The following is an 18,560-nucleotide window of genomic DNA, read 5'->3' as shown; positions in this document are numbered from 1 at the left end:
GAGTGACTATTGGGTTCTTTGTCACCTCCCTGACCACGGCCCTTCTCCCCCGATTGTGCAGTTTAGCCCGGCAGACAGCTTTAGGAAGAGTCTTGGTGGTTCCAAACTTCTTCCATTTAAGAATCTTGGGGACCTTCAATGCTGGATTTTTTTATTTTTTTATTTTTTTTAGATACTCTTCCCTAGATCTGTGCCTCAACAATAATGTCTCAGAGCTCTACGGACAATTCCTTCGACCTCACGGCTTGTTTTTTTGCTCTGATATGCACTGTCAACTGTGGGACCTTATACAGACAGGTGTGTGGGGCTGTTGCGGTGACCGTATTACCGCCACATCGGCGGTCACAAGTCATGAAGGCAGTCAAATTCCACATGAACGTTTAGTCACGGTAACTATTCTTCTCCCAGCTCTGATGCTGCTGCTTGTCATTAGTAGTCTACCAAACTTGCTAACTGCCTGGTACTCAGCACTCTATTGTCCCTCTAATCACTCTGACGTCAATGCAAATGTAATCAAAAATCGAAATCAACCACTTTATGAGAGCCCATGTTGCTCAACATTTCTAAAGGCTATGAAGTTGCATGACAAAACAGAGTTTTGATGGCCTCTATTAAAAAGAGGATCCCATCAGCTTTCTATAGGCTAGGCCTACTACATTTATTTCTCAACTTTCCTAATATTAAGAACATTGCTTTACAACAGGAGTATAGCCTACCTGGCTGGCATGAAAATAAACCAGAGGGAAAAGCATCCTCCATTCGCTATTTAAGTTCACAGATCACATGTATTTTTTCCAGCTGCCCCTGTTTCGATACAGGTGCATGATAAATGGTCCATTCTAAATCAAAACTATTTTCACATATTATGTAATATACAGTGAGGGAAAAAAGTATTTGATCCCCTGCTGATTTTGTACGTTTGCCCACTGACAAAGAAATGATCAGTCTATAATTTTAATGGTAGGTTTATTTGAACAGTGAGAGACAGAATATCAACAAAAAAATCCAGAAAAACGCATGTCAAAAATGTTATGAATTGATTTGCATTTTAATGAGGGAAATAAGTATTTGACCCCTCTGCAAAACATGACTTAGTACTTGGTGGCAAAACCCTTGTTGGCAATCACAGAGGTCAGACGTTTCTTGTAGTTGGCCACCAGGTTTGCACACATCTCAGGAGGGATTTTGTCCCACTCCTCTTTGCAGATCTTCTTCAAGTCATTAAGGTTTCGAGGCTGACGTTTGGCAACTCGAACCTTCAGCTCCCTCCACAGATTTTCTATGGGATTAAGGTCTGGAGACTGGCTAGGCCACTCCAGGACCTTAATGTGCTTCTTCTTGAGCCACTCCTTTGTTGCCTTGGCCGTGTGTTTTGGGTCATTGTCATGCTGGAATACCCATCCACGACCCATTTTCAATACCCTGGCTGAGGGAAGGAGGTTTTCACCCAAGATTTGACGGTACATGGCCCCGTCCATCGTCCCTTTGATGCGGTGAAGTTGTCCTGTCCCTTTAGCAGAAAAACACCCCCAAAGCATAATGTTTCCACCTCCATGTTTGACGGTGGGGATGGTTTCTTGGGGTCATAGGCAGCATTCCTCCTCCTCCAAACACGGCAAGTTGGGTTGATGCCAAAGAACTCCATTTTGGTCTCATCTGACCACAACACGTTCACCCAGTTGTCCTCTGAATCATTCAGATGTTCATTGGCAAACTTCAGACGGGCATGTATATGTGCTTTCTTGAGCAGGGGGACCTTGCGGGCGCTGCAGGATTTCAGTCCTTCACGGCATAGTGTGTTACCAATTGTTTTCTTGATGACTATGGTCCCAGCTGCCTTGAGATCATTGACAAGATCCTCCTGTGTAGTTCTGGGCTGATTCCTCACCGTTCTCATGATCATTGCAACTCCACGAGGTGAGATCTTGCATGGAGCCCCAGGCTGAGGGAGATTGACAGTTCTTTTGTGTTTCTTCCATTTGCGAATAATCACAGAAACTGTTGTCACCTTCTCACCAAGCTGCTTGGCGATGGTCTTGTAGCCCATTCCAGCCTTGTGTAGGTCTACAATCTTGTCCCTGACATCCTTGGAGAGCTCTTTGGTCTTGGCCATGGTGGAGAGTTTGGAATCTGATTGATTGATTGCTTCTGTGGACAGGTATCTTTTATACAGGTAAGAAACTGAGATTAGGAGCACTCCCTTTAAGAGTGTGCTCCTAATCTCCGTTCGTTACCTGTATGAAAGACACCTGGGAGCCAGAAATCTTTTTGATTGAGAAGGGGTCAAATACTTATTTCCCTCATTAAAATGCAAATCAATTTATAACATTTTTGACATGCATTTTTCTGGATATTTTTGTTGTTATTCTGTCTCTCACTGTTCAAATAAACCTACCATTAAAATTATAGACTGATAATTTCTTTGTCAGTGGGCAAACGTACAAAATCAGCAGGGGATCAAATACTTTTTTCCCTCACTGTATGTAAAAGACAAGATTAAATCAAGAATAGTCTGATGGGTGACAATATTAGCCTGTCACTTGTGAATTATGGAATCATAGTCGCACACCTCATGTAGACTAGTCCAGAGGCCTGTATGTTTTGATAAGGTTTGTATCACACCTCATGTAGACTAGTCCAGAGGCCTATATGTTTTAATAAGGTTTGTATCACACCTCATGTAGACTAGCCCAGAGGCCTGTATGTTTTGATAAGGTTTGTATCACACCTCATGTAGACTAGTCCATAGGCCTATATGTTTTAATAAGGTTTGTATCACACCTCATGTAGACTAGTCCAGAGGCCTATATGTTTTGATAAGGTTTGTATCACACCTCATGTAGACTAGTCCAGAGGCCTATATGTTTTGATAAGGTTTGTATCACACTTCATGTAGACTAGTCCATAGGCCTATATGTTTTGATAAGGTTTGTATCACACCTCATGTAGACTAGCCCAGAGGCCTGTATGTTTTGATAAGGTTTGTATCACACCTCATGTAGACTAGTCCATAGGCCTATATGTTTTGATAAGGTTTGTATCACACCTCATGTAGACTAGTCCATAGGCCTGTATGTTTTGATAAGGTTTGTATCACACCTCATGTAGACTAGTCCAGAGGCCTATATGTTTTAATAAGGTTTGTATCACACCTCATGTAGACTAGCCCAGAGGCCTGTATGTTTTGATAAGGTTTGTATCACACCTCATGTAGACTAGTCCATAGGCCTATATGTTTTAATAAGGTTTGTATCACACCTCATGTAGACTAGTCCAGAGGCCTATATGTTTTGATAAGGTTTGTATCACACTTCATGTAGACTAGTCCATAGGCCTATATGTTTTGATAAGGTTTGTATCACACCTCATGTAGACTAGCCCAGAGGCCTGTATGTTTTGATAAGGTTTGTATCACACCTCATGTAGACTAGTCCATAGGCCTATATGTTTTGATAAGGTTTGTATCACACCTCATGTAGACTAGTCCAGAGGCCTGTATGTTTTGATAAGGTTTGTATCACACCTCATGTAGACTAGCCCAGAGGCCTGTATGTTTTGATAAGGTTTGTATCACACCTCATGTAGACTAGTCCATAGGCCTGTATGTTTTGATAAGGTTTGTATCACACCTCATGTAGACTAGTCCAGAGGCCTATATGTTTTGATAAGGTTTGTATCACACCTCATGTAGACTAGTCCAGAGGCCTATATGTTTTAATAAGGTTTGTATCACACCTCATGTAGACTAGCCCAGAGGCCTGTATGTTTTGATAAGGTTTGTATCACACCTCATGTAGACTAGTCCATAGGCCTATATGTTTTGATAAGGTTTGTATCACACCTCATGTAGACTAGTCCATAGGCCTGTATGTTTTGATAAGGTTTGTATCACACCTCATGTAGACTAGTCCAGAGGCCTATATGTTTTAATAAGGTTTGTATCACACCTCATGTAGACTAGCCCAGAGGCCTGTATGTTTTGATAAGGTTTGTATCACACCTCATGTAGACTAGTCCATAGGCCTATATGTTTTGATAAGGTTTGTATCACACCTCATGTAGACTAGTCCAGAGGCCTGTATGTTTTGATAAGGTTTGTATCACACTTCATGTAGACTAGTCCATAGGCCTATATGTTTTGATAAGGTTTGTATCACACCTCATGTAGACTAGTCCATAGGCCTATATGTTTTGATAAGGTTTGTATCACAACTAAAGTGGCCAAAACACTTCTTAAAATTAAGCACATTAACCCGCTTTACAAGGGGTGCAACTGGCATATATAAGAAGAACGTGAGTTTCAGTTTTGGGGAAGAACGTTTTTAACCATAAAAACGCACCTTTATAATAAAATAATTACAGGCATAATTGCATTTGCGGTCACTTTTGATAATGGTGTTTTCGGCTAATGGAAGAGTCGTGCTTATAGCCTACTCCTGTGCACATTGCTGCACTTAATGTGAAGAAATAGCCTCATAGTGTATCAACATTTTAAGCTAAATGTTCTCATCTGTTGCATCAGCCTCATTGCTTATAAAAGGGTTTTTGATGCTAGTGGTTGTATTAAATTTGGGATCTATCGCATCCCACAACTGTCCCAGACGGTTTGGAATAGAATTGGTCGACTTTTGTACTACAGGAGATGCTAAATGTGTTTACGTTAATTAACGGTCAATTACCGTGAGACCGACAGTGATTTGCTTGACAATCACCGGCTGACAAAATTTCATGACCGCCACAGGTGTGTGCCTTTCCAAATCACCTCTAAAATCAATGGCATTTACCACAGGGGTAATGCAATCAAGTTGTAGAAACATCAAGGATGATCAATGGAAACAGGAAGCACCTGAGCTAAATTTCAATTCTCATAGCATAGGGTCTGAATACTTATTTACATAAGGAATAGGGTCAACTTTTAATTATATTTGCTGACACCCTACAGTCAAATTTTGGCATCAGTAGAGTAGCTATATACAGTACCAGTCAAAGGTTTAGACACCTACTAATTACAGGGTTTTTCTGTTTTACTGTTTTCTACATTGTAGAATAATAGAAGACATCAAAACTATGAAATAACATATGTAGTAACCCAAAAAAGTTAATGTTTTTTTTTTATATTTGAGATTCTTCAAAGCAGCCACCCTTTGCCTTGACAGCTTAGTACTGGTTCAATGGCTGTGGTCCAAGTACTGGTTCAAGGGCTGTGGTCCAAGTACTGGTTCAAGGGCTGTGGTCCAAGTACTGGTTCAAGGGCTGTGGTCCAAGTACTGGTTCAAGGGCTGTGGTCCAAGTACTGGTTCAAGGGCTGTGGTCCAAGTACTGGTTCAAGGGCTGTGGTCCAAGTACTGGTTCAAGGGCTGTGGTCTCCGAGGCCTATATAGGTGCATCCAAAATAGAACTCTATTCCTTATTTGTTGCACTACTTTTCACGAGGTCCCATGTGGCTCTGGTCAAAAGTAGTGCACTATATAGGGAATAGGGTGCCATCTGGGGGACAACCTATAGGCTGAAGACCCTGGGCAAAGATACCCTGAGAAAATAAACCCTGCATGCATGACTGCTGCAGCCATCACTTACAGATACTATATTATGACTGCTGCAGCCATCACTTACAGATACTATATTATGACTGCTGCAGCCATCACAACATCACTTACATATACTATATTATGACTGCTGCAGCCATCACTTACAGATACTATATTATGACTGTTGCAGCCATCACTTACAGATACTATATTATGACTGCTGCAGCCATCACTTACAGATACTATATTATGACTGCTGCAGCCATCACAACATCACTTACATATACTATATTATGACTGCTGCAGCCATCACAACATCACTTACATATACTATATTATGACTGCTGCAGCCATCACTTACATATACTATATTATGACTGCTGCAGCCATCACAACATCACTTACAGATACTATATTATGACTGTTGCAGCCATCACAACATCACTTACAGATACTATATTATGACTGCTGCAGCCATCACTTACAGATACTATACTATGACTGTTGCAGCCATCACAACATCACTTACATATACTATATTATGACTGCTGCAGCCATCACTTACAGATACTATATTATGACTGTTGCAGCCATCACAACATCACTTACAGATACTATATTATGACTGCTGCAGCCATCACTTACATACACTATATTATGACTTTCAGCCATCACATCATCACTTAGATACTCGTGTGGCTATTTTCACCTGATAAATATAGCGGATGAAACTCAGCCATTTTATAAGTAAGAAAAATGATAGACGCTAATTAGTCATTTGTAGTGTAAACAATGTCTTGTTAGCCAAACGTGTCAATCCCAGTCTGATGACTCACCCTATATAACCATGTGATATTTATATACACCGGCTGTGTCTGAAATGGACACCATCCCCTATATAGTGCTCTACTTTTGACCAGAACACAAAAGACTGAAGTCAAAAGTAGTGTACTATATTAGGTAATAGCCAGAATAGGGTGCAATTTAGGATGCACCCAATGCATCTATCCTCTGAAATAAAGACGCTCCATTGCAATGCATTGATAGACTACCCACACAGAATATGTAGCAGTACAGTAGCGGTTAGTTGGGAGGGATTTCATGTGTTCAGAGTATCTACAATACATTTTTTTAACCAAAGTAATTGTAAAACTGGGGGATTTTTTTTTTTTTTTTAAATAAATACACACCACAAAACCAGCCTCAACATGGACTCTCCCTTCCCTGTAGTCGACAACACAAAACCAGCCTCCACATGGACACTCCCCTTCCCTGTAGTCGACAACACAAAACCAGCCTCCACATGGACGCTCCCTTCCCTGTAGTCGACAACACAAAACCAGCCTCCACATGGACTCTCCCCTTCCCTGTAGTCGACAACACAAAACCAGCCTCCACATGGACGCTCCCTTCCCTGTAGTCGACAACACAAAACCAGCCTCCACATGGACGCTCCCCTTCCCTGTAGTCGACAACACAAAACCAGCCTCCACATGGACGCTCCCTTCCCTGTAGTCAACACAAAACCAGCCTCCACATGGACGCTCCCTTCCCTGTAGTCGACAACACAAAACCAGCCTCCACATGGACACTCCCCTTCCCTGTAGTCGACAACACAAAACCAGCCTCCACATGGACGCTCCCTTCCCTGTAGTCGACAACACAAAACCAGCCTCCACATGGACGCTCCCTTCCCTGTAGTAGACAACACAAAACCAGCCTCCACATGGACACTCCCCTTCCCTGTAGTCGACAACACAAAACCAGCCTCCACATGGACACTCCCTTCCCTGTAGTCGACAACACAAAACCAGCCTCCACGTGGACGCTCCCTTCCCTGTAGTCGACAACACAAAACCAGCCTCCACGTGGACGCTCCCCTTCCCTGTAGTCACCAACACTAAACCAGCCTCCACATGGACGCTCCCTTCCCTGTAGTCACCAACACTAAACCAGCCTCCACATGGACACTCCCCTTCCCTGTAGTCACCAACACTAAACCAGCCTCCACATGGACACTCCCCTTCCCTGTAGTCGACAACACAAAAGCAGCCTCCACATGGACGCTCCCATCCCTGTAGTCGACAACACAAAACCAGCCTCCACATGGACGCTCCCATCCCTGTAGTCGACAACACAAAAGCAGCCTCCACATGGACGCTCCCCTTCCCTGTAGTCGACAACACAAAACCAGCCTCCACGTGGACGCTCCCCTTCCCTGTAGTCGACAACACAAAACCAGCCTCCACGTGGACACTCCCCTTCCCTGTAGTCGACAACACAAAACCAGCCTCCACATGGACGCTCCCCTTCCCTGTAGTCGACAACACAAAACCAGCCTCCACATGGACGCTCCCCTTCCCTGTAGTCGACAACACAAAACCAGCCTCCACATGGACGCTCCCTTCCCTGTAGTCAAGCCCATAGCTCTACACAGGCCATTCTCCCCCTTTCAACACCATTCCATGTTCTACTCATTCTAATCCATATTAGGGTGTATATGGACCAGATGACCGTACCTCAGTGCCCACCCACTCGCGCACTCGCTCCCTTCCTCCGCGTGCTCCCTCCCCTCGCTCGCGTGCTCTCTAATCATTCAGAGTTGAAGTGTCAGAGGACTTCTAGTTGTGTCGTCCCCTAATGCCACTGCTGTCAGCGTGGGCCCCCAGGATCCCACATCCTAATGGCCCTTTCCTCTGATTCCTCACCAGCTTCCACCAATTTCCTCAGGCTTGCTCCTGGCCAGCATGATATCCTGCTCCGGCTCCCTGTCCCGCATGGTAACTCTATGGGCCCCCACTCAACCAGTCTGCACCATCCGCAGAGTCAAAATGGCAAGGGTTCGTCATGGGCCATCCATAGGGACAAGTGAGAGGTCACTTTAAAATGTCAGTGCATGACACTCTGACACAGTTACAAAAGTTAATTCACTTGGGGGAACAGATTTCAAGTCAACTGATGAAGACTGCTAATGTTGCTCAAAACATGACCATCATGCTTTTAGGGAAAGCGGATCGTGTTGGACACTGTACGTAGGTGATCATATAACATTAGAAATGTCCATCCTTTTGAGAACTTTGAGTGCAATGTTTACTGTTATCTAAAAAAATATATATGTTTATAGATGTTTGTTACAGCTCACTGTTTATTTTCACTTGCTTTGGCAATGTAAACATATGTCTCCCATGCCAATAAAACCCCTTAGAAATGACTTGACAGAATGAGTGAGAACGCTTGAGAGCTGACATGAGAATGAGAGGAAGGGGGATGAGAGAGGGAACACGAGAGAGAAAGAGTGCAATACATTTATTTTACAAAGCGGCCCCTTTTTTGAAAATCACTGTGGCAGTCAAAAGACAACACACCGGTCGCTGAACAGCAGGGGAGAGTGCTTTCCTTCCCTCCCTGTGTTTATGCCGTCTCTGTCTGTCAATAAGTAGTAGGTGGATGGAGATCCAACTGTTCAGACAATGAATCCCCATCCCCAGAGGAATCACTTAACCCTGTCAGGCAGAGGGAGGTTTGGCTACTCTGGGCCAGGCTTAAAGTGGGGCTCCACAGCTGTGACCAGCCATTCAGATCAGACAAAGTGTTTGTCTTTCTGTCTGACGGCTTAAATCACAACACCATGGCTCGGGCACAAATGGCACCCTATATAGTGCACTAGCCATACAGGCACTGGTCCAACGTAGTTCACTACATATGGATTAGGGTGACGTTTGGGACAACACCACCATTCGGCTTCTGCTGCAGCATCTTCCATAAAGCTCAAGCCCGTTGAATGAAAGCCTGCGCAGACTATGATTTTAGCCATATAACGCCACGATTTTGCCGTCCCAGACTAAAATGTCCACTTTGGGGGGGCAAATTCTTAGGTTGCAAACGATTGTCGGACGTCTTGGGTCGTTCAGTGTGACAGGGTCTATATCTGTCATTAAAACTACCGCTACGTACGGTTGTAGGTTCTGACAAAGTTTTAGCAGTGTCACAAATGTTCAGCCGTTATCGCGTAGTGATAGGCTGGGTGTTACGAGCCGATCCCGGAGACTGACCAATTAGGAAGACTGACTGCACTGAGCCTGCGCACAATAATACGATTGTGAATAGTCAGAATAATAAATAGTTTAAGATTTAACCGTTTTACATGCTGTGCCAGAAGAAGAATTTCATTAATCTTGTTTAAATGACATTTGCGGTTAATCTACCCGATGAAAAACAAACGTTCTACAGCGACAATGTTATTTTGGGGGAGTCTATTTGATTAGGAGTTTGGAGAAAACAATTTCCATGGTTGCATACTTTCAGTTTTTCCTAACTTCACTTGCGCATAAGCATAGAGTGAGGCCTGAACAGCCGGTGCTGACACACGATCAGATCCAGTTGATGTTGAACAGCCGGTGCTGACACACGATCAGATCCAGTTGATGTGGAAAAGCCGGTGCTGACACACGATCAGATCCAGTTGATGTGGAACAGCCGGTGCTGACACACGATCAGATCCAGTTGATGTTGAACAGCCGGTGCTGACACACGATCAGATCCAGTTGATGTTGAATAGCCGGTGCTGACACACGATCAGATACACCGTTGCAGCTGACGTAGCCTCGCAGGCCAATCGCAGAATGTGACGACAGAACTGAAGCTAAATCGCACAATCTGGCCAGGTTGATCAAAATTAAATTTAACATCGCACAGTGTGACACTTAATAATCTTAAAAAGATGGAATCCGATGTGCCAAGGCCTTTAGTCAGTGTTGGTTTAGATGGAGAGTTGGTGTGAGTGTCGAGGACTATTGCGGTGCATTCTCAGGGTATAAACCCGTGGCATATACCTCTTTGGCTTGTGTTTTCACAAACAGAATGAATTACAACACGCACATACTGCAGCTTTACACTGCACGGCTAGCCAGGAGCACAATCACATAAGGAATTTGCTTAGACTGGGTGCTAGCTACTGGCCTAATTCAATTGTTCTGTTCTCAACATACACTAAGAATATCAAACATTGGGAACACCTTACTAATAATGAGTTGCACCCCCCCCCCCCCTTCAGTCGCCCTCAGAACAGCCTCAATTCGTCAGGACATGGACTCTACAAGGTGTTGAAAGCGTTCCACAGGGATGCTGTTCCATGTTGACTCCAATTCTTCCCACAGTTGTGTCAAGTTGGCTGGATGTCCTTTGGGTGGTGGACCATTCTTGATACACACAGGAAAACTGTCGAGTGTGAAAATCCCAGCAGCGCTGTATTTCACACAAACCGCTGAGCCTGGCACCTACTACCATACCGCGCTCAAAGGCACTTAAATATTTAGTCTTTCCTATTCACCTTCTGAATGGCACACACACAATCCATGTCTCAAGGCTTAAAAGTCCTTCTTTAAAAAAAAACTCTTAAGGATCCGCCCCTTTTTTCCAATTTCCCCCTGAAATGACATTCCCAAATCTAACTGCCTGTAGCTCAGGCCCTGAAGCAAGGATATGCATATTATTGATACCATTTGAAAGGAAACACTTTGAAGTTTGTGGAAATGTGAAAATAATCCTGGAGAATATAACACATTAGATCTGGTAAAAGATCATAAAAAAATATATATTTGTACCATCTTTGAAATGCAAGAGAAAGGCCATAAAGTATTATTTCAGACCAGGCTCAATTTCAATTTTGGCCACTAGACGGCAGCAGTGTATGTGCAAAGTGTCAGGCTGAACCAATGAACCATTGCATTTATGTCTTTTTTTTTTGTCAAGACTGCCCAAATGTGCCTAATTAATAACTTTAAGTTCATAACTGTGCACTCTCCTCAAACAATAGCATGGTATTATTTCACTGTAATAGCTACTGTAAATTAGACAGTGCAGTTAGATTAATAAGAATTTAAGCTTTCTGCCAATATCAGATATGTCTATGTCCTGGGAAATGTTCTTGTTACTTACAACCTCATGCTAATCGTATTAGCCTACGTTAGCTCAACCATCCCGTGGGTGGAACAGCTATCTGTAGCGATCCTTAAGAGGATTTATTGAACTATCTCCTCCCCTTCATCTACACTGATTGAAGTGGTTTTAACAAATGACATCAATAAGGGATCATAACTTTCACCTGATCAGTCTGTCATGGAAAGAGCAGGTGTTCTTCATGTTTTGTATAGTCACTGTATTGTATCGTCAGTGTAAAACACATCACATGAAGGAGTTTGTAAAATACACGTTTCAAGATCAATCATGCAACTAGAATGAGAAATTAAGGTCAGTTTTGTGGTTTCCTAAAATGTGATAAGGTTGGGATTTGGAGGGCAAGTCGATCCTAGTTCCTTATAACATCAGACATGTCACCCAATGAGCATGTTTGGGATGCTCTGGATAGACGTGTACGACAGCTCTACGTGACGGATCTCTACGTGACGGAGATGCGAGGCAAATTGTGGTCACACCAGATACGGACTGGTTTTCATATTTTTTTTTAAAGGTATATGTGGGCAACAGAAGCATATCTGTATTCCCAGTAAAATCTTTGAAATTGTTACATGTTGAGTTGTGTTTTTGTTCAGTGTAGAGTAATGTTCCTAACCCCATAGATGTCCCCATCCTCCGGTCCATCTCCAACACCTCCTAAAGACATCACCCTACAGTATCTGACTAAGAAAACTCCAAGAGATGTTCGTGTAACTTTCGGTAACGTACCTCGATGAGCTTGTTGGCGTGCTCGCGGAACACCTGGGCGTATTCCTTCACCTCCTTCTCGTTCCCGTTCTTTGCCGCTTCGATCAGAACCAGCAGAGGAACGTTGGTCTCCAGGAACGAATCCGAGACGTGATCCATGACCGCCTTACGCAGCTACACAGAGAGAACGAGGAGTTAAACAGCTGAACAGTTATTTTAGCTGTACTAGAGAAAAACAAAAGCCTCTGGCAGAGAAACTAAATATTTTGTAAAACCAACCTGTCTGTGAAGGTCTCTGGAGAAGGAATGGGACTGGGAGGATGGAGGAAGAGAACGGAGGGAGGAAGAGAACAGGGGAGGGAAGGATAGAGGAAGGAAACCTGTCTGTGAAGGTCTCTGGAGAAGGAATGGGACTGGGAGGATGGAGGAAGAGAACGGAGGGAGGAAGAGAACAGGGGAGGGAAGGATAGAGGAAGGAAACCTGTCTGTGGAAGGAGGAATGGGAGAATGGAGGGAGATTGAGGGAGGAGAAGAGGGGAATTTGCACCAACCTGTCTGTGGAGATATGGACAAAGAATGGGAGAATGGAGAGAAAGAAGGAATGAAAGGAGGAGAAGGGGAGACAAATAAACCCATGGAGGTCTCTGGAGAAGGAATGGGAGAAGAGGGACCAACCTGTCTGCGAAGGTCCCTAGTCTTCTTGGTCATCCTGTCGATGGCGGTGTTCAGAGCATCACTCTTGTCCTTCTTGCCAGCCTGGAGGAGAGCGAGCGAGAGAAGGTTAGAGGTAATGACTATTTACACAGACGAAGACAGAGCGAAAGAGAGACAGCGAGGTGGAGGAAAGTCACTGAGGGATGAATCGCAGGCCTTTACAAGACAATCATTTATAATACAGAGATAAACTTGAGACGGACCAGAGATGCATATGAACAACTACTGTTGGTTTAAATCCATTAGAGCAGAAATAAAAACAAACAGTTGACAGATATCATTACTCAGGGAGATAACAGTACAGATCAGAGATATCATTAGTCAAGGAGAGAACAGTACAGATCAGAGATATCATTAGTCAAGGAGAGAACAGTACAGATCAGAGATAGTATTAGTCAGAGATAACAGTACAGATCAGAGATATCATTAGTCAAGGAGAGAACAGTACAGATCAGAGATATCATTAGTCAAGGAGAGAACAGTACAGATCAGAGATAGTATTAGTCAAAGAGAGAACAGTACAGATCAGAGATAGTATTAGTCAGAGAGATAACAGTACAGATATTTCTCCTGCCCAAGTTATGAGATTCTCCTGAGGATGGATTTGGGTATATCACTTCTTCAAGCAGGTAATGAGTCCCTTGGTCTGTGGAGGTATATCAAATACCCGGAAATAAAAATGTCCTAATGCTAACAACAGCAGCTTCTTCATATCGATTATTCCTCCCCCTGCGCCACGCCACGCCTAGATGTTGTATGGGTTTTAATTGGCCAACCAATCACCTTGCTCCGAAGTGATTTCCCTGTTGTGTTCTTCCTAAGGGTGTTTGGAGGTTCAGATCAGGATGAGCGAACATGGCACAGGAGGAACTCCTGGGAAGAGCCGTCATTCCAACAGAGACCAAAGGAATTTCTCTAGTTCCCCCTCTCCAACGCCGAATGAGTTCCCCCTCTCCAACACCGAATGAGTTCCCCCTCTCCAACACCGAATGAGTTCCCCCTCTCCAACACCGAATGAGTTCCCCCTCTCCAACACCGAATGAGTTCCCCCTCTCCAACACCGAATGAGTTCCCCCTCTCCAACACCGAATGAGTTCCCCCTCTCCAACACCGAATGAGTTCCCCCTCTCCAACAACGAATGAGTTCCCCCTCTCCAACAACGAATGAGTTCCCCCTCTCCAACAACGAATGAGTTCCCCCTCTCCAACAACGAATGAGTTCCCCCTCTCCAACAACGAATGAGTTCCCCCTCTCCAACAACGAATGAGTTCCCCCTCTCCAACAACGAATGAGTTCCCCCTCTCCAACAACGAATGAGTTCCCCCTCTCCAACAACGAATGAGTTCCCCCTCTCCAACAACGAATGAGTTCCCCCTCTCCAACAACGAATGAGTTCCCCCTCTCCAACACTGAATGAGTTCCCCCTCTCCAACACTGAATGAGTTCCCCCTCTCCAACACCGAATGAGTTCCCCCTCTCCAACACCGAATGAGTTCCCCCTCTCCAACACCGAATGAGTTCCCCCTCTCCAACACCGAATGAGTTCCCCCTCTCCAACACCGAATTAGTTCCCCCTCTCCAACACCGAATTAGTTCCCTCTCCAACACCGAATTAGTCGTCTCAAAAGGACAATGATACATCCCAATTGGCACCATATTCCCATTGTAGTGCACTACTTTTGACCAGGGCCCATAGGATAGTAGTGCACTACTTTTGACCAGGGCCCATAGGATAGTAGTGCACTACTTTTGACCAGGGCCCATAGGATAGTAGTGCACTACTTTTGACCAGGGCCCATAGGATAGTAGTGCACTACTTTTGACCAGGGCCCATAGGATAGTAGTGTATTACTTTTGACCAGGGCCCATAGGATAGTAGTGCACTACTTTTGACCAGGGCCCATAGGATAGTAGTGCACAACTTTTGACCAGGGCCCATAGGATAGTAGTGCACTACTTTTGACCAGGGCCCATAGGATTGTAGTGCACTACTTTTGACCAGGGCCCATAGGATTGTAGTGCATTACTTTTGACCAGGGCCCATAGGATTGTAGTGCACTACTTTTGACCAGGGCCCATAGGATTGTAGTGCACTACTTTTGACCAGGGCCCATAGGATTGTAGTGCACTACTTTTGACCAGGGCCCATAGGATAGTAGTGCACTACTTTTGACCAGGGCCCATAGGATTGTAGTGCACTACTTTTGACCAGGGCCCATAGGATTGTAGTGCACTACTTTTGACCAGGGCCCATAGGATTGTAGTGCACTACTTTTGACCAGGGCCCATAGGATTGTAGTGCACTACTTTTGACCAGGGCCCATAGGATTGTAGTGCACTACTTTTGACCAGGGCCCATAGGATTGTAGTGCACTACTTTTGACCAGGGCCCATAGGATTGTAGTGCACTACTTTTGACCAGGGCCCATAGGATTGTAGTGCACTACTTTTGACCAGGGCCCATAGGATTGTAGTGCACTACTTTTGACCAGGGCCCATAGGATTGTAGTGCACTACTTTTGACCAGGGCCCATAGGATTGTAGTGCACTACTTTTGACCAGGGCCCATAGGATTGTAGTGCACTACTTTTGACCAGGGCCCATAGGATTGTAGTGCAGTAAATAAGGTACGGGTTTCCATTTGGGATGCAGATAGAGAGTACCTCAGTAAACGAGGATGACGATGAGAGCACACCAACAAGCTAGGTGACATCACAAACAAAGTGAACACGTTCTCCGTAGCCAATGTGAGTATGACCTTTAAAACAGGTCAACATTCACAAAGGCAGAAGGACTACCAGGACATGTACTCCGAGCATGTGTTCACTGACATTTTCAACCAATGTTATGCTAAAATTAAGGCTAGCTAGGAGGAGCCCATGCTACTAGTATCATTCTAATCAGGCCAGCTAACAAGCTTCTAATGAAAAGTGACCCCTGAAATCAGTGTTCAGCGAGCGCATGAGAAATGGTCAGGTCCTCCACTAGGAAATCACTCCACCTAACTCTGACCAGTTGGGTTCATAGACCGAGCAGCCCCAGGTTCTACAGACAGGTGACATGACAGAAGATACAACTGGCTGGCCGGCGGGATAGAGGGGGATGGGCTGGCCGGCGGGATAGAGGGGGATGGGCTGGCCGGCCGGCGGGATAGAGGGGGATGGGCTGGCTGGCCGGCGGGATAGGCTGGCCGGCGGGATAGAGGGGGATGGGCTGGCCGGCGGGATAGAGGGGGATGGGCTGGCCGGCGGGATAGAGGGGGATGGGCTGGCTGGTCGGCGGGATAGAGGGGGATGGGCTGGCTGGTCGGCGGGATAGAGGGGGATGGGCTGGCTGGTCGGCGGGATAGAGGGGGATGGGCTGGCTGGTCGGCGGGATAGAGGGGGATGGGCTGGCTGGCCGGCGGGATAGGCTGGCCGGCTACAGTCACAACAGATCAAGTTGAAGTATCACACACAAGGTGAAACACCATTGAGCTAACAGGTTGGCATCTAGAACACTGGAGAGGAGACCCATGTTAAGAGAAACTCCCCCACAGAGGAGATGGGGAGGGAGGAGAGGAGAGGGGAGGGAGGGAGGAGAGGAGAGGGGAGGGAGGGAGGAGAGGAGAGAAGGGATGGGGTGGGAGGAGAGGAGAAGGAGAAGGGATGGGGAGGAGAGGGGGTGGGGTGGGAGGAGAGGAGAAGGGGAGGAGGGAGGAGAGGAGAGGAGAAGGGGAGGAGGGAGGAGAGGAGAAGGGATGGGGAGGGAGGAGAGGAGAAGGGATGGGGAGGGAGGAGAGGAGAAGGGGATGGGGAGGGAGGATAGGAGAGGGAGGAGAGGAGAAGGGGATGGGGAGGGAGGAGAGGAGAGGGAGGGAGGAGAGGGGAGGGAGGAGAGGGGATGGAGGGAGGGAGGAGAGGGGAGGGGAGGGAGGGAGGAGAGGGGATGGGAGGGAGGGAGGAGAGGGGATGGGAGGGAGGAGAGGAGAAGGGGATGGGGAGGGAGGAGAGGAGAAGGGGATGGGGAGGGAGGAGAGGAGAAGGGGATGGGGAGGGAGGAGAGGGGATGGGAGGGAGGGAGGAGAGGGGATGGGAGGGAGGGAGGAGAGGGGATGGGAGGGGGAGGGGAGGGGAGGAGAGGAGAAGGGGTGGGAGGAGAGGAGAATGAGAGGAGAAGGGATGGGGTGGGAGGAGAGGAGAAGGGATGGGGAGGAGAGGAGAGGAGAGGAGAAGGGGATGGATGAGAGGAGAAGGGGATGGATGAGAGGAGAAGGGGATGGATGAGAGGAGAAGGGGAGGGATGAGAGGAGAAGGGGAGGGATGAGAGGAGAAGGGGATGGAGGAGAGGAGAAGGGGAGGGATGAGAGGAGAAGGGATGGGGAGGGAGGAGAGGAGAAGGGAATGGGGAGGGAGGAGAGGAGAAGGGATGGGGAGAAGGGAATGGGGAGGGAGGAGAGGAGAAGGGATGGGGAGAGAGGAGAGGAGAAGGGATGGGGAGGGAGGAGAGGAGAAGGGATGGGGAGGGAGGAGAAGGGATGGGGAGGGAGGAGAGGAGAAGGGATGGGGAGAGAGGAGAGGAGAAGGGATGGGGAGGGAGGAGAGGAGAAGGGATGGGGAGGGAGGAGAAGGGATGGGGAGGGAGGAGAAGGGATGGGGAGGGAGGAGAAGGGATGGGGAGGGAGGAGAGGAGGGGATGGGGAGGGAGGAGAGGAGGGGATGGGGAGGGAGGAGAGGAGAAGGGATGGGGTGGGAGGAGAGGAGAAGGGATGGGGAGAGAGGAGAGGAGAAGGGATGGGGAGGGAGGAGAGGAGAAGGGATGGGGAGGGAGGAGAGAAGGGATGGGGAGGGAGGAGAGGAGAAGGGATGGGGAGGGAGGAGAAGGGGAAGGAGGAGAGGAGAAGGGGGGGTTTGGAAGGGAACACGATCTCAACTATACCTCCCCCAGTAAGAAGAGAGACATGAAGAGATGGGGGAAGGAGAAGGGAGAGGACAGGGGAGCCACAGGTGAATAAAAACATGTCTGCTTGTCTTTTTCTATTGTCTAGTCCCCCGGGTGGTCCAGTCTGAACACCCCATTACATCTAACATTATGGAGAGAGACACACACACAGAGAGACAGAGGCAGAGAGAGAGAGAGAGAGAGAGTGAGGGGGGAAGGGAGAGAGAGAGAGTGAGGGGGGAAGGGAGAGAGAGAGAGGGAGAAGGAGAGAGAGAAAGAGGGAGAGAGAAAGAGTGAGGGAGAAGGAGAGAGAGAGAGGAAAGGGAGAGAGGGGGGGGAAGGGAGAGAGAGGGGGGGAAGGGAGAGAGAAAGAGTGAGGGGGGATGGAGAGACAAAGAGTGAGGGGGAATGGAGAGAGAAAGAGTGAGGGGGCATGGAGAGAAAGAGAGTGGGAAGGGAGGGAAAGAGAGAAGAGAGTGTGAGACAACAGGTCTCTGGTAACGCGGATCCCTCCTTCCAAAGTGCTGAACTGAGTCAAAACGTGAATGGAGCCATCAAGCCAGACCCGCCTCCCCTTTTCCAAGCCACAAATCAAAATCCACTTCTCAACCCAACACCAAAAACAACAGGTGGTTGGAATTCGCCCCCGTCTGTTCCAAACCTTTCTAATTGAAGTACAGAGCGGCTGCCCATACTCCAGCCAGCCCGATACTCTAAATGAAAGCAGTGCCCCC

General features: G+C 46.7%; 1 protein-coding gene across 2 annotated transcripts in view; it reads right to left on the bottom strand.

Annotated features, from left to right (window-relative positions):
* LOC139574671 (catenin alpha-1) overlaps positions 1-18,560 on the bottom strand; it is a 251,524-nt gene that overhangs the window by 115,310 nt on the left and 117,654 nt on the right. For both annotated transcript variants that reach the window (XM_071399447.1, XM_071399448.1), the window contains exons 9-10: positions 12,867-12,947; positions 12,213-12,365 (exon numbers count right to left, since the gene is read on the bottom strand). In XM_071399447.1, coding sequence (XP_071255548.1) covers positions 12,213-12,365; positions 12,867-12,947 — 234 coding nt within the window. The remainder of the gene's footprint in view (positions 1-12,212; positions 12,366-12,866; positions 12,948-18,560) is intronic.

Source organism: Salvelinus alpinus, chromosome 4 (assembly GCF_045679555.1).
Source record: "Salvelinus alpinus chromosome 4, SLU_Salpinus.1, whole genome shotgun sequence".
Taxonomy (NCBI): domain Eukaryota; kingdom Metazoa; phylum Chordata; class Actinopteri; order Salmoniformes; family Salmonidae; genus Salvelinus; species Salvelinus alpinus.
This window is presented reverse-complemented; position numbering and strand designations above follow the sequence as displayed.